Source organism: Rhinichthys klamathensis, unplaced genomic scaffold (genome assembly GCF_029890125.1).
Source record: "Rhinichthys klamathensis goyatoka isolate OS25496 unplaced genomic scaffold, OSU_Roscu_1.1 h1tg000118l_1, whole genome shotgun sequence".
Lineage (NCBI taxonomy): Eukaryota > Metazoa > Chordata > Actinopteri > Cypriniformes > Leuciscidae > Rhinichthys > Rhinichthys klamathensis.
In genome coordinates, this window is record NW_026606655.1 from 230247 (window position 1) to 254463 (window position 24217).

Genomic DNA, 24217 nt, shown 5'->3' on the forward strand with positions numbered 1-24217 from the left:
TAGTTAACTCGCGATTAATCACACATTTTTATCTATTCTAAATGTCTCTTGATTTCTTTTTGTCCCATTATTTTTTCTCATTTTAATGCTCTTATCAACATGGAAAAGTGGATTGGCTTGCTTTGTGCAAATGTGTTTTATTGAAAACAACATTAACAATACTGTGTTCAATTTCACACTAACATTCTCACTTGGAGCAAATAATCTCTCACACAATGTAACACTGTCCATCAATAAAAGGGTGAAAGAAATACTGACGAGGTCCTGATATTGACGAGGGGGCGGAGAATTCGCATCAGCTGTGTGTGTGTGTGTGTGTGTGCTGCTTGGCCATCATCAAGTGGTGTTTTCAGACTGGACGTGCTGCGATGATGATAGCTCAGTTCACAACGACAAAACACACAGATCACTTTGGTCTCGTCAATGGAACCATTTGGCAACTTTTTAAAAGTAAACTTTCCATTCAGAATCTTATTGGCACCCATTTCGGCGTCTCGCGCTCGTCATCCACTCAAAACGTAACGTTAACCTACTATTTGGCCGGCTCGCAAGCCCAAACGAGTGTGTGCGGCGTGTCTGTTTTGTTCCCGGTCTAGCTAGATCCGCTTGCGCTTTGGTCGACGAATCAACAAAACGTCCTCGCGCGGCGCAAGCCATTGAAATGAATGGGTTTCATCATAGCGCCGCGCCGCGTCCGGTTGCAAAAGCATGTGAAAAAACTACAAAGTTTGCTAGGCCAAAAAGGCCGTTAATCGCGCGATAAAAAAATTAACGCCGTTAAAATGGGTTTGCGTTAACGCCGTTAATAACGCGTTTAACTGACAGCCCTAAAAATAACCTGATCCTGTTTGATCAAGGCATGCCACTGTTCTGACTTGTCCTTTTTACAGCATCAATTATTCATCTTGCATCAAAAATCCTGTCTATTCATATTATGCATTTGAAATATAGAGTTGGGTTCTGTTTTAATGTACCTAAGTGTACCCATGTAAACTTATGTTCACTGTTCTTTTTGTATAAAATAGGATTTGTATTAAATCTATATTCATTGAGTGGAATCGGGAATCGAGAATTGAAATCTAATCGAATTGAGAGCTTGCGAAATGAAATCGAATTGAATTGGAACATCTGAATCGATACCCAGCCCTAATGGGCGATATGGACTTAAAACTATATCACGATATATTCTGGTATTTATTGCAATAATGATATCAATGACGAGACATTTAGTACCAGTCATCACTGTTTTTGGCTTCAAGTTAGGGCTGCTCGATTATGGAAAAAATCATAATCACGATTATTTTGGTCAGTATTGAAATCACAATTATGTAACACGATTATTTCACATGACTTTGGGAACGTGTTGCACTTGTTATTAAAAAGACACCTTTCAACAATTCTTAAAAAAGAGCTTCAGAAACACAAACATTGATCTAAAGTAAAACAGGCATCATCAAATAGGCTCCTATAATACACCAATTACATAAAATAATTAAAAATAAAAATAAAAAAGTAAAAATTTAAACACCAGCCCTGCCAGAAATGGAAAAGTTGCAGATAATATGTTTCTTCTGTAAAAGTGCAGATGTTTAAATAGTGCAACTGTACTGAAAACCAGCACACAATAATAATTCAACTCAATTACAAGTTTGAAATGTAAAAAACGAACAATAATACTGATAAGAATAACAATACAAACTGCACTAAGGATTGATGAGCTTCTGAGTTCATGAATATTAATCACGTGCGCATTAGTCTCTGCTTGCTCATAAAGGCTGAATAATTCCAAATGAACTCAAATAATACAACAAATAATATCGTTTACATGTAGCACGTCAATTCATCGTGGCCCATCCCTACTGGTGAGCTCTAGTGAAAGATGACGTATGCGAATGTGACCTCTGACCTTTCTCCCCCTTCAGACCAATGAGAACATGGAGCTGACGAGCGCTCTGCAGTCCGAGCACCACATCAAGAAGGAGATCGCTCGTAAGATGGGTCAGCTACAGGAAGATCTGCACAATGCCAAAGAACAGGTTTGTTCTTTTACAATAATAATGCACATGCAACCAACTTTACACAACAATTGACACGTCATAAAAACATCTTTAAAAGAGAGCCGTACGTGATTTGGCAAAGGCTGCGAATTATTTTATTTATTTATTTTAATGTGCTGCTTGTCAGTGAAGCACGGCTCTGTGATCAGTAGTAAATGCTGCTCTATCTGAAAGCCAGGTGGCGCTCTAATGCAGAAACTCAAAATATGCCCCACAGCAGAAGTAGACAACGTGAGTCATTCAAGGAAATACCTACAGGCATCATACTATCTCTGTAACTGAAGAAACACCAGCGATTTCAAACCGTGTTTTTGAGACTGTCTTTGGTTCACTGCAGTTTTAAGGAGAAAATATTCAGCAATGCTGTCGACTTATGAACTTACCGTATTTTCCGCACTATAAGGCGCACTTAAAAGCCTTTAATTTTCTCAAAAAACGACAGTGCGCCTTATAATCCAGCGCAGAGCGACTTACGCCACTATCTGCCAGTGGATCGTGGATGCCTGGGCTGATATATATCAGTCTCAACTGTGATCCGAGCTTTCACGAATGCAGGAATAATCTCTTTATTCAGCCGGCTCACATACCCGTATTTACTTCCAGTTTTCGGCCGAAGTCCACAGTAGTTGATTGTCGAGTTCGCGCACGCGCGATCAAACCTCCTCCGTGTGTTCAACATCTGATTCGGATGAACTATCCATTTGAGCTGATATTCCCAGAACACCACACAGCACCGTCATCGGCTGACAGATGACAGTCTGAGTCTCCACTGTTGCTTAGTTACCAAGGATCGCGCGCGCGCACTCGACAATCGCCTACTGTGGACTTCGACCGAAAACAGGAAGAAAATACGGGTATGTGAGCTGGCTTTATAAACATCATTTTTATTCATATCTTTCACATTTACTGCAGTCAGATTCACCGTGTTCACTCACATGGCTGTGCACTTGTAATGACACATTAAGGTTGTTAAGAGGCTAAAAGCAGGTTTAAAACTTCCCGTTTAAGTCAACAGGGTGCAAATTTTAAAAAGAGGATAACACGGGGTAGGCAACACCGGTTTTTGTCGTTGTTATCTGTACTGACAGCACTCCAAATTTACAAAAAATGAGCTCAATGTTAAAATTGACCGGAGTTCTCCTTTAACGTTTGAACAACGTTACCATGGGAGTGAACGGAGTTGTCAGAACGCTTAATAAAGTTTGACTTTATCTGACTGTTTTGTTGACATTTGTTGACATCTAGTGGATGCATAACGCAAACCCAGTCAAACGTTTGACTGCAGTATCTTATGCGCCTTATAATCCGGTGCGCCCTATATATGAAAAATGTTCTAAAATAGGTCATTCATTGAAGGTGCGCCTTATAATCCGGTGCGCCGTATAGTGCGGAAAATACGGTACTAGGGTTGTAACGGTTCACAAAATTCACGGTTCGATACGATACACTTTTGTCACGGTTCGGTACGTTTACGATACAGCAGAAAGAAAGAAATACCAGAGAAATTTCCTTGCTTTAATTTTTTTAATTATATTTTTATTAAAACTTAGGCTACATCATAAAGTATGATATTTTTTTTACTTTGAGCAATGATGGAGCTATACTTGACTTTTCTTAGGAGCGTATAAAACAAAAACAGCTCCTTGGACTAAATGAAATGTAATATTGTAGTAGTTATAAACAAAGGTTTATTTTAGTTCAGATTAATATTTGAGGGCAGCATTTGTATTCATAATGTCAAAATAAAACCAACGTAATTTTACTTGAAAGCATTATAGCCGACTATTCCTGCCAAACTCCCATGGTTAGTTAGTAGTGTTACTACAGTAAACCCATGGTGAATGTGCTGATCTGTGGACACTGGATAGTTCATTCATGGCACAATGTTTCTTCCTGGTTTCCACGTCAGCGCTGTTTGATCCGTTAATAACAGAGAAATGTGAATGTTTCTCACTAACGTTAGATCTCTCAGCGATGTTATAACTTCAGTGGCGAATTCAAATGCTTTATTTACTGGATTTGGCTGTGTAGTGACAGTGCTGCTTGATTAAGATCGGCTCGCGCTGCATTGGTCCAAACTGATAAACTGTCCGTCAACCACACAGTTTCGTTCCGCTTACATTACATTTGCCATTTGATGTTGGGCAATGTTGTGGTCACGCCAGCGTCTCTTACATTATGAGCGCACTTGCCCACGCGCAACGCGCCTACATTTGAAATAACGACATTTTGGTTGGCAGTAAAAATGGTCCAACGAACCGTTCGGTACCGAAAGGTTCAATACGAATACGTGTATCGTTACACCCCTAGAATTTACACATGGTTTGTCTGAAAACACTTTAAAAACACCACATAGACACATAAACAACATTAAAAGCTGGATTTTCACCACTGGGGGAATTTAACTTACAATCTCAGGGGGAAGGTATTTTATGGTTAAAGGAAACTGCTGCCTTATTTGCACGCAGCTTTAGTGATTTTGCCCACCGTAACCTGATTGTTGATTCATGGCCTCAGCTGCAGGAGAAGTCGAGCGAGGTGGCGTCGGTGCAGGAGCAGAGGGATCAGTATCTCAGCCATCTTCAGCAGTACACGAGCGGATACCAGGCGCTGGTGGCGGAGCGAGAGCATCTGCACAAGCAGTTCCTGCAGCAGGCGCAGCTGATGGACCGGCTGCAGCACGACGAGGTGCAGGGCAAAGTGCAGCTGGAGCAGAGTCACGTGCAGCTGCAGGAGGCACAGGTGAACAACGCAAGCTTTCTCTTCAACCATCACTGTATGAGCATCCGCTAGGGGTGTGACCATACCCTCATGTCACGATTCCATACATATCACAAGTAGGGATGTCCCGATCAGGTTTTTTTGCCCTCGAGTCCGAGTCATTTGATTTTGAGTATCTACCGATACCGAGTCCCGATCCGATACTTATATAATACATAAAAAAAGAATAAAGAAGAGAGAAAAAACAGATCCAGGATGTTCCTTATTTTTTATTTAATTCACCTTATTTTAACATTCAACAACTCTGTTAACAAACAGAGCACTTCTGTGAGGTAGCTTGAACAATCAAGTAATAAATAACATAAAATCTTCCCTTTTGAACTTTACTGCAAGTCAATATAAAAAAGTCTAATATAAAAACAAATAGCACCTCAACTTAAAATACCCGGCAGGCATGTAAATAAAAAATAAAAATGTTTTAAAAGTGTATAAAAAATAACATACACATTAGGGGTGTAACCGTTCACAAAGTGTGCGGTTCGATACGATACAGCAAAAAGAAAGAAATGCCAGAGAAATTTCCTATTTATTAAAAGAAAAACTATTTTTAAATAAGTTTGAGTTTTCCTACATCTTGAAAGTTTCAGGTTTATAAATGGGGGTAATCTTTGAAGGATGAACAAATAATGTTTTGGTAATCACATTAAAAATAACATTTAAATATATATTTATATAATTTTTGAGTTTTGAAGTGCAACATTAAATCCGTGTTCATTCACGGCACAATGTTTCTCCTGGTTCCCACGTCAGCGCTGTTTGATCTAATAGAGATCTACGGTTAATAACGGAGAAATGTGAATCTCTTAGCACAGTGTCGCTTGATCTCGCGCTGCACAGATGTTGCTGGTCCGAACTGATAAATGGTCCGTTAAGCACAATATAATGAGGATTGGATTTGAGAATGGATTTTGTCTGCAGGAAAAAATGGTCCTAGGAATCGTTCGGTTTGTATGCGTACCGAACCGGAAGCCTCGTACCGAAACGGTTCTATAATTACGAATACATGTACAGTTACACCCCTAATTTACATATATCCGAGTCCTGATCGATTCGGGAGGTAACGTCCGATTCCGATCGAGTCTGAAACCACGTGATCGGGCCCGATTTCCGATCACGTGATCGGATCGGGACATCCCTAATCACAATATGATACCAAAAGTCAGAGATCTCAATATCAACTCATTTCTCATTAAATTCTCCCATTGTCATATGAGCTGCTCTCCACATTCATTAAAGGTGCAGTGTGTAATATTTAGGAGGATCTGTTGACAGAAATGCAACACTACCATGAATGTAGCTCTGAAAATATTTGCCAAGATATTTAACAATTAATGTTGCATTTCGGTCAACAGATCCTCCTAAATATTACACAATGCACCTTTAAATGCTCGCTGATGCTAATAATCTATCCTGCTTCACTGCGCTCTGCAGGAGAAACTAAACCAGCTGGCCAGAGACAATGAGGACCTGAAGACGGAAGTGCAGGAGCTCCTGAACGGCTCCGTCACGAACACGTCACACAGAGACGAGGGTGAGTCCCAGCTTTCACTGAAACATCTGCTCTACCACAGCGGCTTTACTGACGATTGCCCGACTGATGTGTGCAGGTGACGGGTTGGAGAGTCACTCGCTCCCAGAGAGCTTCCAGAAATCACAGATCGTCATTCCAGAAGAGTTTGAGACCAGAGAAGACATGGTGGGTTTATTAAAATATGCAATTGAATAGACTTCTGTGACGTTGGATATGAAGATTTACTGTCAAAATGGACTATTCGTTCAGTTAATTTAATTTTATTTTTGTGAAAAAGTAATTTGATTTCACCTTTTGAAAGGACTTTTCTCATCTGTTGATACCATCAAAGCGGGAGATAATTATATATTATATTTTATTTTATTATATCAAATTATAGAAGCTTGAGCATTTGAAAGTGCAGAATTTAAGACTTAAATATAAATTTAATTTAATATTATAAACTGAATTTAAAATTAGCTTTGTGACTTTGTGTGGTTTAAACATAAAAGTATTATAATTATATTTTATCAATTTTATAATTTCCAGCAGTAATATATTTCAGCTTTATTTTATAATAAGGGTTAAAATATTTAATTTGATATATTTTATTGTATTAAAAATGTATATTAATAAATAATAATATTTTTTAAAAAGCTTACTTTCATGATCCAATCACGTCCAGAGGCAAAAACTCAACCTCCACCCAACATGTTTTCCTCATTAAATATTAATTTCCACTCCGTGGTGAATTTTTCTTTCCCTCTGATTATTTCAGGCGGAGTTTATTCATTCTGCCCTGTCCCGTCTGGAGGATGAGCGAGATGAGATGAGCCGTCGCTTCGAGGAGGAGAGGAGGCTTCATCACGCCGCCCGGCAACAGATGACAGCCATGAGCCACGAGCATCTTCATCATCATCATCAACAGAGCACATGTGCAGAGACAGGTGCGGCTTCATCATGAGCAAACATTCACTGCACTGAAATCCCTCAGACGTCTACACACATTTGAGAAAACTCATTCACACGTTTGGTTTTAGCTAGGGATGCACCGATATTAACATTTTGGCCGATACCGATAACCGATAATTATTTTTATTTAAAGGCCGATAACCGATATATCGGCCGATAAATCTAAATTTTTATAGAATTTTTGAGAGCCTGATTACAAAAACAAAAGTCTCACCATTAAAAGTCATGTCTCAAGCAAACAATTATAATGTTCTCATGTCATTTAATGCCGATATGACAGACTTGCAGACAAAATACTAAAGTGTATTTCCCTTTTTTGAAGTGATTTCTATCATATTTCAAGCTATTTAAAACCATCATGCATCTGAAGCGTCTCAGCTGACGAAAATAATACATTATTTATCGGCTTTAATATATCGGCCAAATTTTCTTATCAGGCCGATAACGATAACCGATAATTCTTTTTATTTGAAAGCAGATAACCGATATATCGGCAGATAAATCTAAATTTTTATAGAATTTTTGAGAGCCTGATTACAAAAACAAAAGTCTCACCATTAAAAGTCATGTCTCAAGCAAACAATTATAATGTTTTCATGTCATTTAATGCCGATATGACAGACTTGCAGACAAAATACTAAAGTGTATTTTCCTTTTTTGAAGTGATTTCTATCATATTTCAAGCTATTTAAAACCATCATGCATCTGAAGCATCTCAGCTGACGAAAATAATACATTATTTATCGGCTTTAATATATCGGCCAAATTTTCTTATCAGGCCGATAACGATAACATTAAAAATTAACATATATCGGCCGATACCGATATGGTGGCCGATATATCGTGCATCCCTAGTTTTAGGTCTGTCAAAAAAAGAAAATCCACATTTCAATGCGAAGTGGTCCATCATAATTTTAGGTGTGCGTCCTTATCAGTGCCCTACGAGATGGGATGATGATGTTAGTCATTTGTTGCATTTTAGTATTTTTGTTTGGCTTTATAGTTGTATCCACTAGATTCGGTGCTGCTGTGTTGTTCATTTGAAACATTGCAGAAATAGAGAACACAATTTCTGCGCTGCTTTTCTATTGTTTTCCATGTAAACATGCGCTAGACGGACATCTTTGACCGATACACTCGCGTCTCGCACTAGAAAGCCGCGTGTTTAGAAAGTTGTGTAAAGTTAAAAGAAGTTCAACTTTGTGTTTTTTTTTCTATTTTTTAAATGCAAAAAGTACTCTGTGTGATCGACACTTCGGCTCTTTTAATTAAAGTATGCGTAAATACATGACGCTGTTTTATTCACAATTGTTTATGCAATTTACAAAATTATATTTGATTTATAAACGTTAGTTTAAACATAATGCACTTTTTTTTTTAACGACAATCATGTTGTCATTGCTTTTAATGAACAATTTAATGCGGTGCATTGATATTTTATATGTAAAATAAAAATATAATATTGATAATAATGGCATCAGGAGACAAGCCAAAATCTTTTTTCCACATTACTGAAATTATGCCTTTTAAATTTGAATATAATTTGAATATTAGTAATAAGTAAAAATTCAAATAAAAAATTATTGTGAAATATTATTACAATTTAGAATAAGTGTTTTCTATGTGAATATTTGTATAAAGTGTAATTTATTCCTGTGATCAAAGCTGAATTTTCAGCATCATTACTCCAGTCTTCAGTGTCACATGATCCTTCAGAAATCACTCTAATATGAGGATCTGATGCTCAAGAAACATTTATGATTATATTCAATGTTGAAAACTGTTGTGCTGCTTAATTTTTATAGAATTTTACTATTTAACAACTTCACTGTTTACTAGTACTTTTGCCCTGTCTTTGCTGCACTGCTGATTGTGTGTGTGTGTGTGTGTGTAGGAGACTCTGACGGGGTTCCAGTGGAGGTGCACGAGGCTCTGCGTGTCGCCATGGACAAACTCCAGGAGCGTTTCACCAAACTCATGCAGGAGAAGGTGGACCTGAGGGAGCGATTGGAGGAGCTGGAGCACCGCTGCATTCAGCTGTCAGGAGAAACGGACACCATCGGTGAGACGCTCATGCACACACACACACACACACACTGTCAGCGGATCTGTATCATTGTGCGTCAAAATGCATAGTGCAGAATGAAAAATGCATCATTCAATGCATATAAAATGTGAATGCTTGTTTGTGATTGGTTGATAAACGAACAATTATTTTGCAGTAAATGCACAGCTAAAGTAGTTCCAGCAGGTTTTGACCGCATTACAGGTCCATATTACTTCGCCAAATGATTTCAGTTATTTCAAAGGTCCTTACAGCCGACAGAACCAAAACCCACAGCGACACTGACCAAGCACATAAATATAGTAAACAATGGGATAAAAAAGACAAATTATTTCCATGTTTTTTGCCACAAAATTAAGTTTTATTATGTACAGACATACACTCTTTCTCACGCTCAAACGCGTACACATACAGTACGCACACGCACAGACACGTGTTATTAGCGCTGCTCTGATGATTTTATCAGTGAAATAGTTTAACAACTTTAAAGTTACATGACATTTCTCACTAGCGAGGTAATAATAACAGCGCTGTTCTTGAAGCAGATAAACTTAGTTTAGCTCTCTCTCATTAATAACTGTATTAATAACGGCATTAGTCTGCTATCAATGGCTCAAGCTTCAGTTTCTAGCTTTAAAATGACGTTTTGGAATTAACAATGGAGGCATGGGATGAGATGTGCAAGAAATTAGTCCTGCACACAAGCGTTTTAAGGACAAAAACCTAACAATTAAAAAATACATCATCTAATCAATGTCTTACGGTGTTAAACCGTAGTATAAGCAGAATAAATTAATTAGAAAATATTTATTTGCATCATTACCACCTCACGTGTGCGTTATTTTCTAATAATTCAACAACTCGTCATCAATTATTCCTTACTTGCATTACTGTCGTGTCCAGACGTGCTGGACGGCATTTTGTAATACAGTATATTGCATATATAATGAACATGTACGGTTATCATTGGCACTTCAGAATACTTTAGATAACTCCCTATTTAGATTTTTTTAATGCGCATTATCAACCTGTTAAACTGCTTGTTTATCAAACAACACCAAATACTTATACAAAAGGTTCACTGGTATTTTAGAGTATAGTTTTATTAATATTTTGAATAAACTTGTTTAATTTTTTGTAATTTTATGTGCTTTCGTCATTTTATTAAAACATTTTTTTTTTTTACATTGCTATTTAGGTTTCATATCTTTTTATCAAAATTCAATAAAGCTTCAGCAATTATCGTGATGTGAAAATTTGATTTCTGCGAATGCGTGCTAGAAGAAAAACAGCTTATATCAGCATATTTGTGATATCTGTTAATGTTTGACCATTTGAGTTTATCAGCATTGGAGGAATTTCCTCTTTACAAATGTGTTTTCTGTACGTGTAGGTGAATACATCGCGCTGTATCAGAACCAGAGAGCCATCATGAAACAAAGACACTTTGAAAAGGAGCAATACATCAACATGCTGGCCAAAGACAAGGAGGAGATGAAGGTACGAGGAGCATCTCTGTGCTGATGGTGTGACGTCTGCGGCGTGATGTTTGACGTGTGTGTGTGTGTGTTGTTCAGGTGAAGTTAGCCGAGCTGCAGGACCTGGTCATGCGTTTGGTGGGGGAGCGTAACGAGTGGTACAGCAGATACATGAGCGCCGTCAGTAACCCTGACCTCCTGCCTTCTGGAGGAGACCAGCCTCGACCTGATGACCAAAACATGGACGGCAACAGTGTGGACAGTCCAGGTAACGGTCACACTCGTGCAAACCAAGCGGCAACCTTCCCGTCTCTCTCGAAGTGACTTAAACTGCAGTTCCTCCACTGGCCACTAGAGGCCGGCTGCAGAAGAGAGTCAATCCCATAGACCTCCATGTTAAAATGCCCAACTTTACAGCAGAATAAAACATGTTTACAGCCTGGTGTGAAAAGTTGTTCTGGTCTATATAGCTAATTTTGCCCTTCATGACGACTGTGAGGGGGGTGATTTTTATTATATTTTTTTTTTTATAACTCATCCGTTTAAATGATATTAAGCCTTAAAGTTCTGCATAATTAAGGGCGTGGCCACTTGAGTGACAGGTGGATTGCTGCTGATGTCACTACTAGCCGTTTGCCTGCTGTCTGTTAGCGTCACCTCCGCTAATCCCGCCTTTATGCCCATTTTCGTTTATCCGGGAGTGACGCGCAAACAAGATGGCGACCGCCGGCTCCGCCCATTTTGGCCTTTAAAAATGCTCTTCAGAAACACCACGGGTGACGTCACGGACACTACGTTCCCATATTTTTTTACAGTCTATGGTACAAACACATGAGCATCAGGATGTGTGGTTCGGATGATTTGATTCATTATTGAAACTTGAGCTAGATGACGACGCTGCTTTATACAGGGTTTGTACAACGTGCTTAAAGTACTTTAAATGTAAGTCCTGGAAAACCCTTGAAAACAGCCATTTTTATGAAAAGGTACTTAAAGTGCTTGCATTATTGAAAGACAATGTATGTTAAATAGTGTTTAATTTTAGTGATAACAATCTTTTCACACAAAATTAACTCTGCACCCCGTCTGATATAGATATAGAGCCATTTCACATGGCTATGAGCGTGATCTTGCTCATATAAATATCCAAGTATATGATACAGCTTTCATCATTCAGGTCAATCATATATTCATGGGAGAAAAAAATGAGTTTGAATAAGGAAAGTGATATCTTTGTCATAATATCCTTTCAATGATTAAAGTTGCATGTGCTGCACTTTAATTGTACCATTTTGTTTTATTATTAAAACAAACAAATTATTATTATTATTACCATTTATTATTTTTGGTTTGTTTTTCTTTCTTTTTTAGAATTTGAAAGATATAGTTTGATAAGTGAGATCGCTGATTGTAGTCCTTGAAAACCAAAAAAGTAGTGCTTAAAAAGCCTGTAAATTACTGTATTTAATTTTACAGTCTCTGTACGAACCCTGTTTATAGCGGATTCATTTCCTCCACTTCCATAGATGCCACTTTGTTTAATAATTGATGATTTTTGCCACATCGACAGTATTATTGAACTGAATTGAATCATGCAGTTTTACAGTTTTTGCTTAACCAGATTAGATGATGTTATTTATGTTTAATCCTGAAATCCTCGGTGTTCCCGCAGCGGTTCTGGACATGAGCTCAGCGGTGGACGGGTCTTCGTCGGCCCAGTCCAGCACAGACCCCGAGAGCTCAGAGAGACCCGCATCCACAGCCGACCCGTCCCTGAGACCCCGAGAGGACGGGACGGCCCGTCAGATCATGCAGCTCCTGCAGGAGATCCAGAACCCTCAGGCCCGACCGGCTCCATTCCTGGGGGAGAACCCCTGCATCCCGTTCTTCTACCGGCCCGACGAACACGACGAGGTCAAGATTCTGGTGGTCTGAATCTGCGTTCCTGCTTGGCTTCGGGATGTTTGGCGATATGGACTCCTAGTTTCTCTGGTTTCTAGAGAAATCTTGATTCTGAAACTCTCCATTTTGGTTTGTGTGTAAACCAGTTAATCCATAAGAATATCAGTTCTCGCTGCTCTCGTGTCCCTGATCAATCTGTGCGATTAGTCCACTTTATCAAACATAGGTGGTGCAATAGACCGTTTCCTGGCCAATCAGTGATGATTCATATCAGTAAGATTGTGAACTCGTTACATAATAATATGATATGATATGATTAGAGCAGGTCTGGACTATGAAGATGAAGTGTTTTCTGAAAGAAGTGTTTGTAAAGCATGTAGGGCAGAGAAGGTAACGTAATAGAAATTCGCTACAATACGAGTTAAAAACAGTTGTTTTTGCTTCTCTTTGGCCATTATTGGGATTTGTTGGAAGATGTTATCATATTTTTCCCCCCACAGACACATAAGCACCTTGTGTTTTCCCCAGACTGCGTGACGTCGAAGCGTTCCAGATGTCGGAGGTTGTGTGTGAACTCCATGACGCCGTCGGCTGAGAGTTCAGAGTCGAGTGAATGATTCAATGAGTGCGAGTTTATGAGAGCTGTACAGAAATTACATTAATAATTCCTCCTAGTTCATCTCTAAACAACATCCTCCACAGTCAGACACTTTCAAGAGCATCATGGGTGGATTTGATAACACTTTCTATGAAGCCGTTCTCATGCAACTTGTGTTTTTTTGTACATAATTGCAATGCAGTTTAACACGTTTCTCTCACGGCTACACCTTTAAAGAGTGTGAGGCTGTTTTAAACGCATTCATCTCTTTAGAAGTATATGCATATCACAATCTGCTTACAGGTATTTACAAAAACACCACACGTTATTAAGTAGAATGTATATTTACACACAGGCTTCATAGAAAGTGTTAGCATACAGGTGAAACTCGATGGTGCAAAAGTTCATTTATTTCAGTAATTCAACTTAAAAGGTGAAACTAATACATTATATAGATTCATTACATGCAAAGTGAGATATTTCAAGCCGTTATGTGTTATAATTTTGATGATTATGGATTACAGCTTATGAAAACCTTTTCACGATATTCTAATTTTGAATTTGGGACATAATCATAATCAAAATTATAACAAATAAAGGCTTGAAATATCTCACTTTGCATGTAATGAGTCTATATAATATATTAGTTTCACCTTTTAAGTTGAATTACTGAAATAAATGAACTTTTGCACCATATTTTTCACCTGTATGTGTAATGTAACTGGAAAAGTGTGTTAAGAGTTCACATCTGAATCCTGTGTTTGGTCTGAAGTAACGGGGTATTTGACCCTTAAAGCACTTTTATTGGCCACATCTGTAAACGACGTCAAGCTTTATGCGTTTATATCTGCGTTCTGCGTGTATGAATATATTTTACAGTGATTATTTTGGGGCGTGGGCTTTATTCCGATATTTTCAGATCAAGTTTATTATTTTGCAGAGCTTGTTGATGTAACAGATGTGTAAATAGTGTAACTGTGTATCATACTGTATATTCATGGGGGGAGAAGAATGGAAGTGATGCTTGCGTTTGGAAGAGAAGAGGATCTTGTGGGAAGAAAGGACGCGCCGTTTGTGTGGTTTCATACGACAGCTGAACTAAAGGAGAATTCTATTTATTTGGGATAATGATGAATTACACACTAATCTGTTTTAATTACGACCGCTGGAACACAATGAAGGAATAACGAGTTGTTTCATGTGGTGATTTTCCTCCTAAATAAACCTGATTGAGCAAAACAAAACCTGTTCAGTGTCTGAGGTTTAATGATGTGGGAGTCATGTGTGATTTCACGCTTTTTGATCGTTTATAATGGCATAATGTACGATTTTAATCAACTTTAGCTGAGAAACTACACCTGAGGGGAATCGCAACACTACAGACTCTTGATTTGAAGCAGAAAAGACAAAAGTACAAGACAACGGCTTTAGTGACGGAAATAGGGTTGCCACCCGTCCCTTAAAATACGGAATCGTCCCGTATTTGTGAAATAAACAGCGCGTCCCGTTTTGAATCAATACGGGACGCGGTTTGTCCCGTATTTCCGAGTTGTCTTAAATGCATCATCACATGCAAATCATAACACCCGCATTCTGTGAAGACTCGTCCTATTCTACCCTTGATTGGGTAATACTCGCTGCCATTGTTGGTTTGATTGGTTTGTTTAATAACATCAGGTTCAGGGCCAATCAGAGTCAGAGGAGGGCGGGTCTTTTGGCAGAGAGTTGATAGCAATGCTAGCTTAGAGAAATCAAAGCACCGTCTCACAGTTCTTCATACGTTAAGGATCTCCCGAAGCAGGTAGTCATAGTGTAATGACAGTTTTTTAATCAGCTCAATAATGTTCTGATTGATTACGTTTTCATATGCTCCATACCCTATGCCCATTTGCTAAGAAATAATGTTTCAATGTAAATGAATTATATCCATACATTATGGTATGATTTGTTTATTATAGTTAAGGTAGTCAGACACATGCATTTTTTAAATAAGAGAGAGAGATATTTAATAGGCCTACATATTTAATAATAAAAATGTGCATGTGTGAAGAAAATGACTTATGCTTAACAAATCTAGAGAATAGGTCAATAGGTCTGAATACATAAATAAATAAATACATAAATAGATTTTCTTACCAATAATAAAAATAGTGTTATAATTAAATTTAGAAATGTTTGTAGATTATAGGTTATTTATGTGTGGTATCACTGTTTGGATGGTGTTACATGTTTGAAAGAAACAGCTACTCAGTGCTGCATGGAGTGACAAGTACACTTAACGCCTATAGTCCAATACTGCACAGTACTACTGGTCTACTGATGTTTTTGATGTTCAAGATCCTTTGCTAAAGTCATAGTTTTTTCCAATCAAATTTAGTATTTGTTTGAGTATCAACACATTTGTTTAATTTATAGTGAATAAGTTATGGATCTGTTAATTTAATAAGTTAATAAGTTAACATCTCACATACAACTCCGACGAAAGGCCATTTTTTTTGTAATCTCATTGTCACACTTTGTTAACGTTGTTTGTGATAGAGAGTGATTTATTCACAATGATTTCAATAGCAGATAGCTTATTATAATGTCCATTGGTATGATCTTATTACTTTCCTGAAAAATATGTTTTGAGTTATGATACCATTGGCATACCGTCGGGCCTGTGGTCATTGTGGCCCTGAGGGCTTTGGCCCCCGCTGCGGCCGCCGGCAGGCGTCCCTTATTTTTTTGTATTGAAGGTGGCAACCCTAGACGGAAACAACTACAATCCCATGAAGCATTGCAAACAGCATAATCAAATTTTAAAACTAAATGTTATGTAGTGCATATAAAAACATTGTACGTTTATTGCAAAAATGTGCATATATGTGCTCATATATATATAAAACGGTTAGTTCCAATCCTTGATTCTGATTGGTCAATAGCTGTGCTTTATTCATGATAAAACCAGATAAAACACGGCTATGACCGCTTCACCCAACGGTTCTATTTATCACTGCGCAACACTGCAGTTCCTATGTTGTTTTTATTTGAGCTTTCCTGCATATTACACATTGGAACGTTGTTGCTGTTCACGGTCAGGGACTATTTTTTTTCTAGCGGAAGGAAGGCTTTTAGTGATTTTACTTCATGAAAGTTGCACTAATACATTTTTTTTTTTTTACTTTAATATTTTTATTGTGTGGAAACCGTTTTATAAAAGCAATAATGTACTCGAGGCAAGTGCTGTATCGTGAATAAGTAACGGCTGAAAGGGTTGCAGGCAGTCCGCGTCGTGCCTAACAACGCCCTTCAGCCGTTACTTATATTCACGATACAGCACAGCCTCTCATACCTTATTGCTTACATATATATATGCAAACATATTAAGTATTTAGAGATTGTCTCGATTACGTCTTTCGCAGTGATTCATGGGAGTGGGCGGGGCTTATGATATATTTTGGCCAATGTTGCTTTTTTCTTTTTTCCGACTCTGATTAGTGGAATGTTTTGCACAGCATCATGGGTAATGTAGTTTTTCACCATGAATTCTACTGTTAAACACAGAATAACCTGAAATAATGCAGGCTGACGGCTTTGACAGAAGCAAATATCATAGATTAACAACCTGGAAAATTAGTCGAGGTTTTGCTTTCTGAAAATATGCCTGTTATGTAAGAAAGAAGAAAAAAAAGATCATGCTTTGGTAAATCAGTCAAAATTATGGTACTAAGTCGTAAGATTTATGCCATCATTTTTACTTTACATTATGACTCACATTGTGAGATCTCTTTATCGACTTCATGTCATTATGCCTTTTTTATCTCATAATTTTTTTTTTTTTTTTTTTTTACTGACACTTCATGTCATAATTATGATTTGCCAAAGTATGTTTTTTTTCTTATGTGGCCATAATGGGCATCCATAGAAATACAAACAGGAAAGAAGAAACTGCATGGCATATCGATAAGCTAGAACAAATTCTCTTTATTTTTAAGAGTTTAGACCGTCTGACGACAAGAAAAACAGCACAAAAGCAAGGTTTTGTTACACTTAACTTTAATAACGACAGCCCTGCCAGACAAGCTGGTGTGAGCAGAGGACACGTTACACACTTTCACTCATTCATTCACACGTTACACACTCAGTATAGTTACACCTTTCTGTCCAAACACAGAAAGAGGCCCGGGTTTATTCCTCTAGACTCTCACTTTACACGTGATAATAAGCTTAATTTAAAGAAATCACTTAACCATAATAATTTAATATTCAATAATCATACATGTGGACTACACTAGTCACAATTTGCATAAATGCACCACAAAGATACGCGACACACTTTAGATACAGTATGCCCATGACACACATTTGAACTCTTAAATAACAGCAATTCTTTTCTCATAAGTGGGTTTTACTAAGACTCGGAGTGGATTCGGGGAAGGTTTGGTGTGAATGTTGAAGACAGAAACAACGGCACAGTTGAAACCGCAGACGGTCTGGTCATGCCACACAACGTCAACTATTAGCAACAGGGGCTTCATTATTATTATTATTATTATTACAGCAAACCACAGAATTACGAAATACAGTCCACTGGTGGTGTGGAAGGTTGCACTCATATTTTCTCATTTTCAACCAAACAAACTATAATGATTTCTATGCATAGACCTGCAGTGATATTAGACTTCATTTTTGCTTTCATAACGAACACTAAATTACAGACAGGAAAATCAGACTTGAAATAAATGTGCATAATTTCAATATTTGGGGAAAGTTTGTCCACACACAGAAAAAAAAGCGTGTTAAATGTGCTTTTAATGTTTTTCATGCCATAAAATGTAAATAATAATGATTTTTTTAGGCAATGAGAAACTATCTGCCACATGCATGTTGACATGTTGTATGTGGATATGTTCAGAACATCATACTAGTTAGTATTTCTGGACTATATAGTATGCACACTATGTGCAATAGTATGCAAATGCTCCAAAATGACTTATGCAGTTGACAACATTGTGTTTAGCATTGAATAGTGCACTTTAAGCTGTATATTGAAAATAATATGCAGTATACACTGCACAGCAAGTATATAAAGTAAGCAAGTATTTAATTCTGTGTGTGGAAAACCTTCCCGACATGACCGATGTTATAGAGACACTGACTTCTTTGTGAAATAAATTAAACAGGTTTTAAGCGTCTGTTCACCCTAAAACTGCACTATTATGTTTTAATGACATGCATGTAGATACCGATTATATTGCACTCTCAAATTCAATCCAGCCCCACTAAAAGTTCAGATTTAACTAAGCGAACGAATGATTTCTGTGCCTGATCACGAAGGGTGAACACACGTCCTCGTACCTGAAAGCTTTACATCATCACAACAACGTTTACACTGCAAAACAACTCTTGAAAGAACTCTTTTACTTGAAAATGAGACAAAAATACAGATTTTTTTTGTTGCAGTGTAGGAATAAATGGCTTTTGAATACTATGAGGAAGGATTTGTTCCAGGGAAGGCCTCTAGTTTCTAGAAGATTTAACCAAAGAGATGAACTCGTTTCTCAAACGCTCAACCGGACGATGAGCCGAGGGTTCAGGAAACATCTCGTCTTGTTCTTTTTGCTCGTGTTGCTGGTGGGTTTGGGGTTGTTTTACTCAATGTGGGGGGAAAACCGAGAAGAAGAAAGCAGGAAAGAAGAGTGTTTTAAGGGTCACGTGGAGAGAAGGGGACCGTCTGGGCTGCTCGTGTTTGACCGGCTGAGTCATGAAAGCTGAAAAGGGAAAAACACAGTTAGAAATGAGACAAACAAACCCTAGAAAGTGTCCTCAGAGTCCACACGCTGAGAAGACAAACCCCACCTTCCCTCATCACTATCAGGAGACGTGTAGAAGTGTACTGTTTACAATATAACTTTCATTCTTAACAAACATTTGAATATCATTACAGAGATTATTTATAATCAAGTAAAAATGTCATATAGTGGCCACACAACGTATTTGTTCACTTAAAAACGTCTAAATGTCATTAAAAAATTCAATCAATCAAAAGCAGCAGGATGTTTTCAAAAATATGATTTTTTTGTGGTCACCTGAGTGACTGAAATGTATTAAAATGTGATTTGCAAGCTATAGCAGTGTAACCTACGGAATTCATCTTTTTTTGTTATTAAATAATAAATACATAAACTAATAGCCTAATACATAAAATTAATAAATAATTCATTATTGGTTCAGGAGAGATTCCCTGATATGATTGTAAAGCGCAGTACATATGAAGCGCTATATAAATGCCTCATTCAATCATTCATTATTGTGTAATTTATTTATTTTTACACTGTTTTTCTTCCAAATTATCAGCATGATCTACATTGTCTTCGTGATCAAAGCTAGAACTATTGTTTTAGAATTTCACATCGTACAAACTTGGTCAAAAATCCTTTAAAATTTGCTTGAACACATTTTACTTACATGGCTTTCTGAATAACTTTAGCTACTTCATTCTGATCCCTCAATCACGCAATTAGCAGTCAAATATGCCCACATAATTAGCGCTCATCAGGTGTTTTTTTATTATTATTCCATTACAATTTTAACTGTAACCTACAACAACACTAAACATTGACAAATGTGCTGTATTTTATAATATACTAGCACTGGTCCGTTAAACCGAATTACCCGCACTACTTCCCACGTCTCATATCACTCCGCGTTAATAATTCATTCAAATGGGAAATTGGCGCCAAACGGTTTGTCTGGTAAAATCCCCTCAGAGGACTTTTGTTGTACTTTTATGTTGAAAATCAGACTTCTGACTGAAATTTTTATTATTTTTAAATGGAACCTACGATGGTGACCACACAAGATTGTGTTTTTAACTCAAGACTTGGTTTACTGTCAAATAATGAGGAAACATTTTGGAGCTTCAGCATCCCACTGTTGTATCGACAATAGGTAGGACTTCTGGTTTATTATCTGCCGCCGTGCAGTAAATAACATCACTATTTACAAAGTGTTGAATGATTATAGTAGCCTAGGTTCTCTTCTTGTACTTGTAAGACGAGTTTGACGGCTGGTACCGCGTTTATCGGGCAATATCTTGCGCATTATTTGAGTTATTCAAATAATAACTAATACGGTTTAACTGATCTCGGCTCAGTTTTATCATTTCGTTTTAATGACAAGCACGTGTGTATAATGGAAAATGGTTAGTTATTAGTTAATTGTCTCAAATTGGCATGGTTATCCGAGCCCTTGATCTTTAGCCTGTTTGTTTGTGTTCTCGATTCAAATTTTACATGGTTTTAAGTTTTGTTCCCTCTTAAATACCCTTGTGAAAAACACTGTCACTATCTAATTGTCATGATTTCAGTCTGGTGTTTCCTTTTCTTGTATTCTATTCTAGTATAATTAATGTTATTTTTCCTGTTTTTTCATTTCCTTTTGTCTCTATGGTTACTTTACTTTGTCTATAGCAACAAATCACTAGCACCTGTTCCTTGTTCCTGTCTTTGTTCATTGGTTATCTGCCTGGAGTAATTTTGTTTAAATAAACCTTACACTGCATTTGGATCCCACGTCCTGTATACTAAAATACCATGTTACACTAGTGTAATGACATTCAGACATTTAACTGTGGCCAAATATGTTTATGACCACCATATTTTCGTGTTTTATACTGAAATATAGCTATGTGAACTACTATGGAAATGATAACTTGATGTTTGTTTTAAGGTTCAACATTTAAACAATTTTCAAACAGTTTTCTCAACTATGAGGAGCTCATGATGCAGACAGGGAAAGACTGTGGAACTATGGGAAAGTTTATTACCCTTCGGGGAGTTTGGTGTCGTCTTCTGGCCCGTGAGCTCAGGGACCACTGCAGCCCGACACATACGAAACAAAAACAAAAAAAGCCAAAGTAATGTACAGAAATACAAATGCACACGAGCACATTCCAGAAGATGCAGTTATCATGAGACTCCAGAACACACTTTGGAGAGATAATGCATCCCGTATACAGTGGGAAATCAAGCGTCTGCGAACCGGGGCGGGCAGAAAACCAAAAGAAGCTTAAAGATGGCAGAAAATACAGTGAGAGAAATGCATTCATCAAACCCTTCATATATTTTCCTGTCAAGCTTATTCTTTAGGATAAGGAGCCTTAAATGGTGAATATCATGAACAGTGATCTAAAACTCATCAGCCATCTGTCAAAGAGTTTGAGTTCATAAAACCATTGTGTTCTAGATCTGGATTATCCTAAACAGTTTTCTTTTCTGATTTTTGGTTTTAATGTTGTACATTATCCGCAGTTCTCGAAAAGGATGGTTAAACAGTAGCCTAATGCAGTAATACAGGTGAAACTCGAAAAATTAGAATATCGCATGTTAATTTATTTCAGTAATTCAACTTAAAAGGTGAAACTAATATAATATATAGACTCATTACATGCAAAGTGAGATATTTCAAGCCTTTATTTGTTATAATTGTGATGATTATGGCTTACAGCTTATGAAAACCCAAAATTAAAAATTAGAATATTGTGAAAAGGTTTTCATATCTGTAAGCCATAATCATCACAATTATAACAAATAAAGGCTTGAAATATCTCACTTTGCATGTAATGAGTCTATATAATATATAAGTTTCACCTTTTAAGTTGAATTACTGAAATAAATTAACTTTTGCACGATATTAAAATGTTTCGAGTTTCACCTGTAAATACTTTGCGTTTGAAAGTAAAGTAATAAATGGATAACTCTAATTTTTTTGTAATTTAATTCCAGTTACTTCTAATGTAATTGCATTAAATACTGTTTAAACTATAGAACAATTCTATATAAAACAGTGGATTTAACATAATTTAATTTAATCTAACGTTAAAAGTTTTTATTGTAACCTCGTCCCTTTAAATACGTTGGTGAGTTCAAGAATAATTTAGCAATTTTATATGATTTATTTGAAAGAATTAAGAGCTGTTTTCATGTCTGTTTTCAACTGGTTGAGGTTGATATGTGATTTATAAAGTAATAATAATGCAATACTTTTTAGAGCAAGTAATTAGTAAATTAACCTATACTAGTGAAGATGTAATTAGAAGCTAATTAATTACTTTTTTTAGAGTAACTCACCCAACACTGCACAAGGGGTTTCAAACTAGTGTAAAATATGGAAAATAATAAGAAGTATGATTAAACTAAATAAATTAATTGATTTAATAAATAAATAAATAAATAAATAATACATATAAATTACATACAATAAATTATAAACCGTATAAATTCAGTATTTTTACATGAAAATATATAGCTGCCTTTTATATTTTAGGACATTTCGCACCAGGATGATCATATTTGGAGGCCCTTGCATCTAAAAGACTGAAAACCTTTAACGAACAAGCATAATGAGTTTGAAATCCTTGACCTACACAAAATGAAAACTTAAACTTGTGACAGAGGGTTGTAGAGTTGTTGTGCAGTCCAAGTGAATGTGTATTAGTGTGTGTGTGATGAGGAGCAGGAAGGGGAGGAGTTCTGGCTGGGTGGGCGTGTCCTCGCTGTTGGTCACGGGAATGGGAGGGGCTACTAGTCAAAGAGGGAGGAGTCTGTGGGTCGGTTTGGTCGAGTAGGTGATGCCGGGGGACGTCGGCTGCCATGGGAACACAGAGAGAAGATGGATGAGTAACACACACACACATACACACACACACAAAACATTCATTCGGTGACAGTAAAAATATTTCGCACTGAGATATTGAAAATGTTTATTTTATTAAAGTTCGTAATAGTATAATACAATAAATTACTGAGCGCATCATCATTCACAATATTTAATCACATGGTTTTGCCAAAGATTATGGTTATGAATCAAATATCTCTAGTGATAAATATTTAATAATAGTTTATTAAATATATTTTAATGTTATCTTTTTAAAAAAAAAAGCTAAATAGCATTTTTGGCATTAAACAAATTAATGTATTAATAATACTAATAACAGTTGTATAGGCCTATATCAGTGTTAATTTACCATTTAATTGGTCATATTTTAGTCATGATCTGTTTTAGTCTAGTTTTATTCGACTAAATATCATAAGATTTTAGTCGACTACAGTAAAATCTAATGGGTTTAGTTAAATTGTAATGCATCAATTAAGCATTTCTCTAAAATTTCCAAACTTATGATTAGTACTCCTGGAGAAAACATCTATTAACCTGTTAATATGAATGATATATTAAGGTTTTTGGACATGCAATACGGACACAGATTTAACTTCTGTGACATGTTTTAATTTATCTTAAAATTAAATAAAACCACTTCTCATAAATAAACAAGATATATTTATTTTTAATTAATGATATCTGCATCTTTATAACAACTTGCATACAACATTCTTCATTCTTTCAAGCAGACATATTTATTTGTGTAATAAATTAATCCCTACTAAAGCTATTCAGTCAAGAACATTGTTTTAAAACATACAGGATCAAGTTTTAAAACATGTTACAGCATTCAGCGATCACGCCATGACAGAATGAAATGCCATGAAGAGACGAACAACATGGACATCTGACACTTCACCTTTGACCCCACTGTTCAGTTTCACCCTAAAGGTCACGTGTAGCGTTTGAGTGGATGCTTGTGGTGTTTTTTTAGTAAGAGGGATCATAAATGATGGTAAAATCAAAATAAAATTAGGGGCTGCAGAAGGAAAGGCTTTTCAGATCTTGATTAAATAAAATAAAACTGATGCACACATTCAGAGAACTGATGTGATGTTTGCACATTACAGAATCTGTTCTGAGGCAAAATCACCAATCAGCATACGAGATGTACGTCAAAGCTGGACAAGGATTTGATTGGCTATCGGAAAG

General features: G+C 36.8%; 2 protein-coding genes across 6 annotated transcripts in view; one reads left to right on the forward strand and one right to left on the reverse strand.

Annotated features, from left to right (window-relative positions):
- Positions 1 to 13086, forward strand: part of golga2 (golgin A2) — a 36815-nt gene extending 23729 nt beyond the window's left edge. For all 4 annotated transcript variants that reach the window (XM_056255091.1, XM_056255093.1, XM_056255092.1 and 1 more), the window contains 9 exons: positions 1923 to 2036; positions 4575 to 4799; positions 6270 to 6369; positions 6446 to 6534; positions 7127 to 7295; positions 9215 to 9382; positions 10779 to 10885; positions 10963 to 11131; positions 12536 to 13086. In XM_056255091.1, coding sequence (XP_056111066.1) covers positions 1923 to 2036; positions 4575 to 4799; positions 6270 to 6369; positions 6446 to 6534; positions 7127 to 7295; positions 9215 to 9382; positions 10779 to 10885; positions 10963 to 11131; positions 12536 to 12798 — 1404 coding nt within the window. In that variant the 3' untranslated portion in view covers positions 12799 to 13086. The remainder of the gene's footprint in view (positions 1 to 1922; positions 2037 to 4574; positions 4800 to 6269; positions 6370 to 6445; positions 6535 to 7126; positions 7296 to 9214; positions 9383 to 10778; positions 10886 to 10962; positions 11132 to 12535) is intronic.
- Positions 13087 to 21194: 8108 nt separating this feature from the next.
- The window catches only part of dnm1a (dynamin 1a), a 138660-nt gene continuing 135637 nt past the window's right edge, over positions 21195 to 24217 (reverse strand). The window contains exon 23 of one of the 2 annotated variants that reach the window (XM_056255098.1): positions 21195 to 21221. Coding sequence is in view for 1 of the 2 variants with exons in the window: in XM_056255096.1 (XP_056111071.1) it covers positions 22930 to 22993 (64 nt within the window). In the remaining variant the exon portion in view is untranslated. Of the gene's footprint in view, positions 21222 to 22729; positions 22994 to 24217 lie in introns of those variants that run through there. The other variant, XM_056255096.1, reaches the window with a different exon arrangement.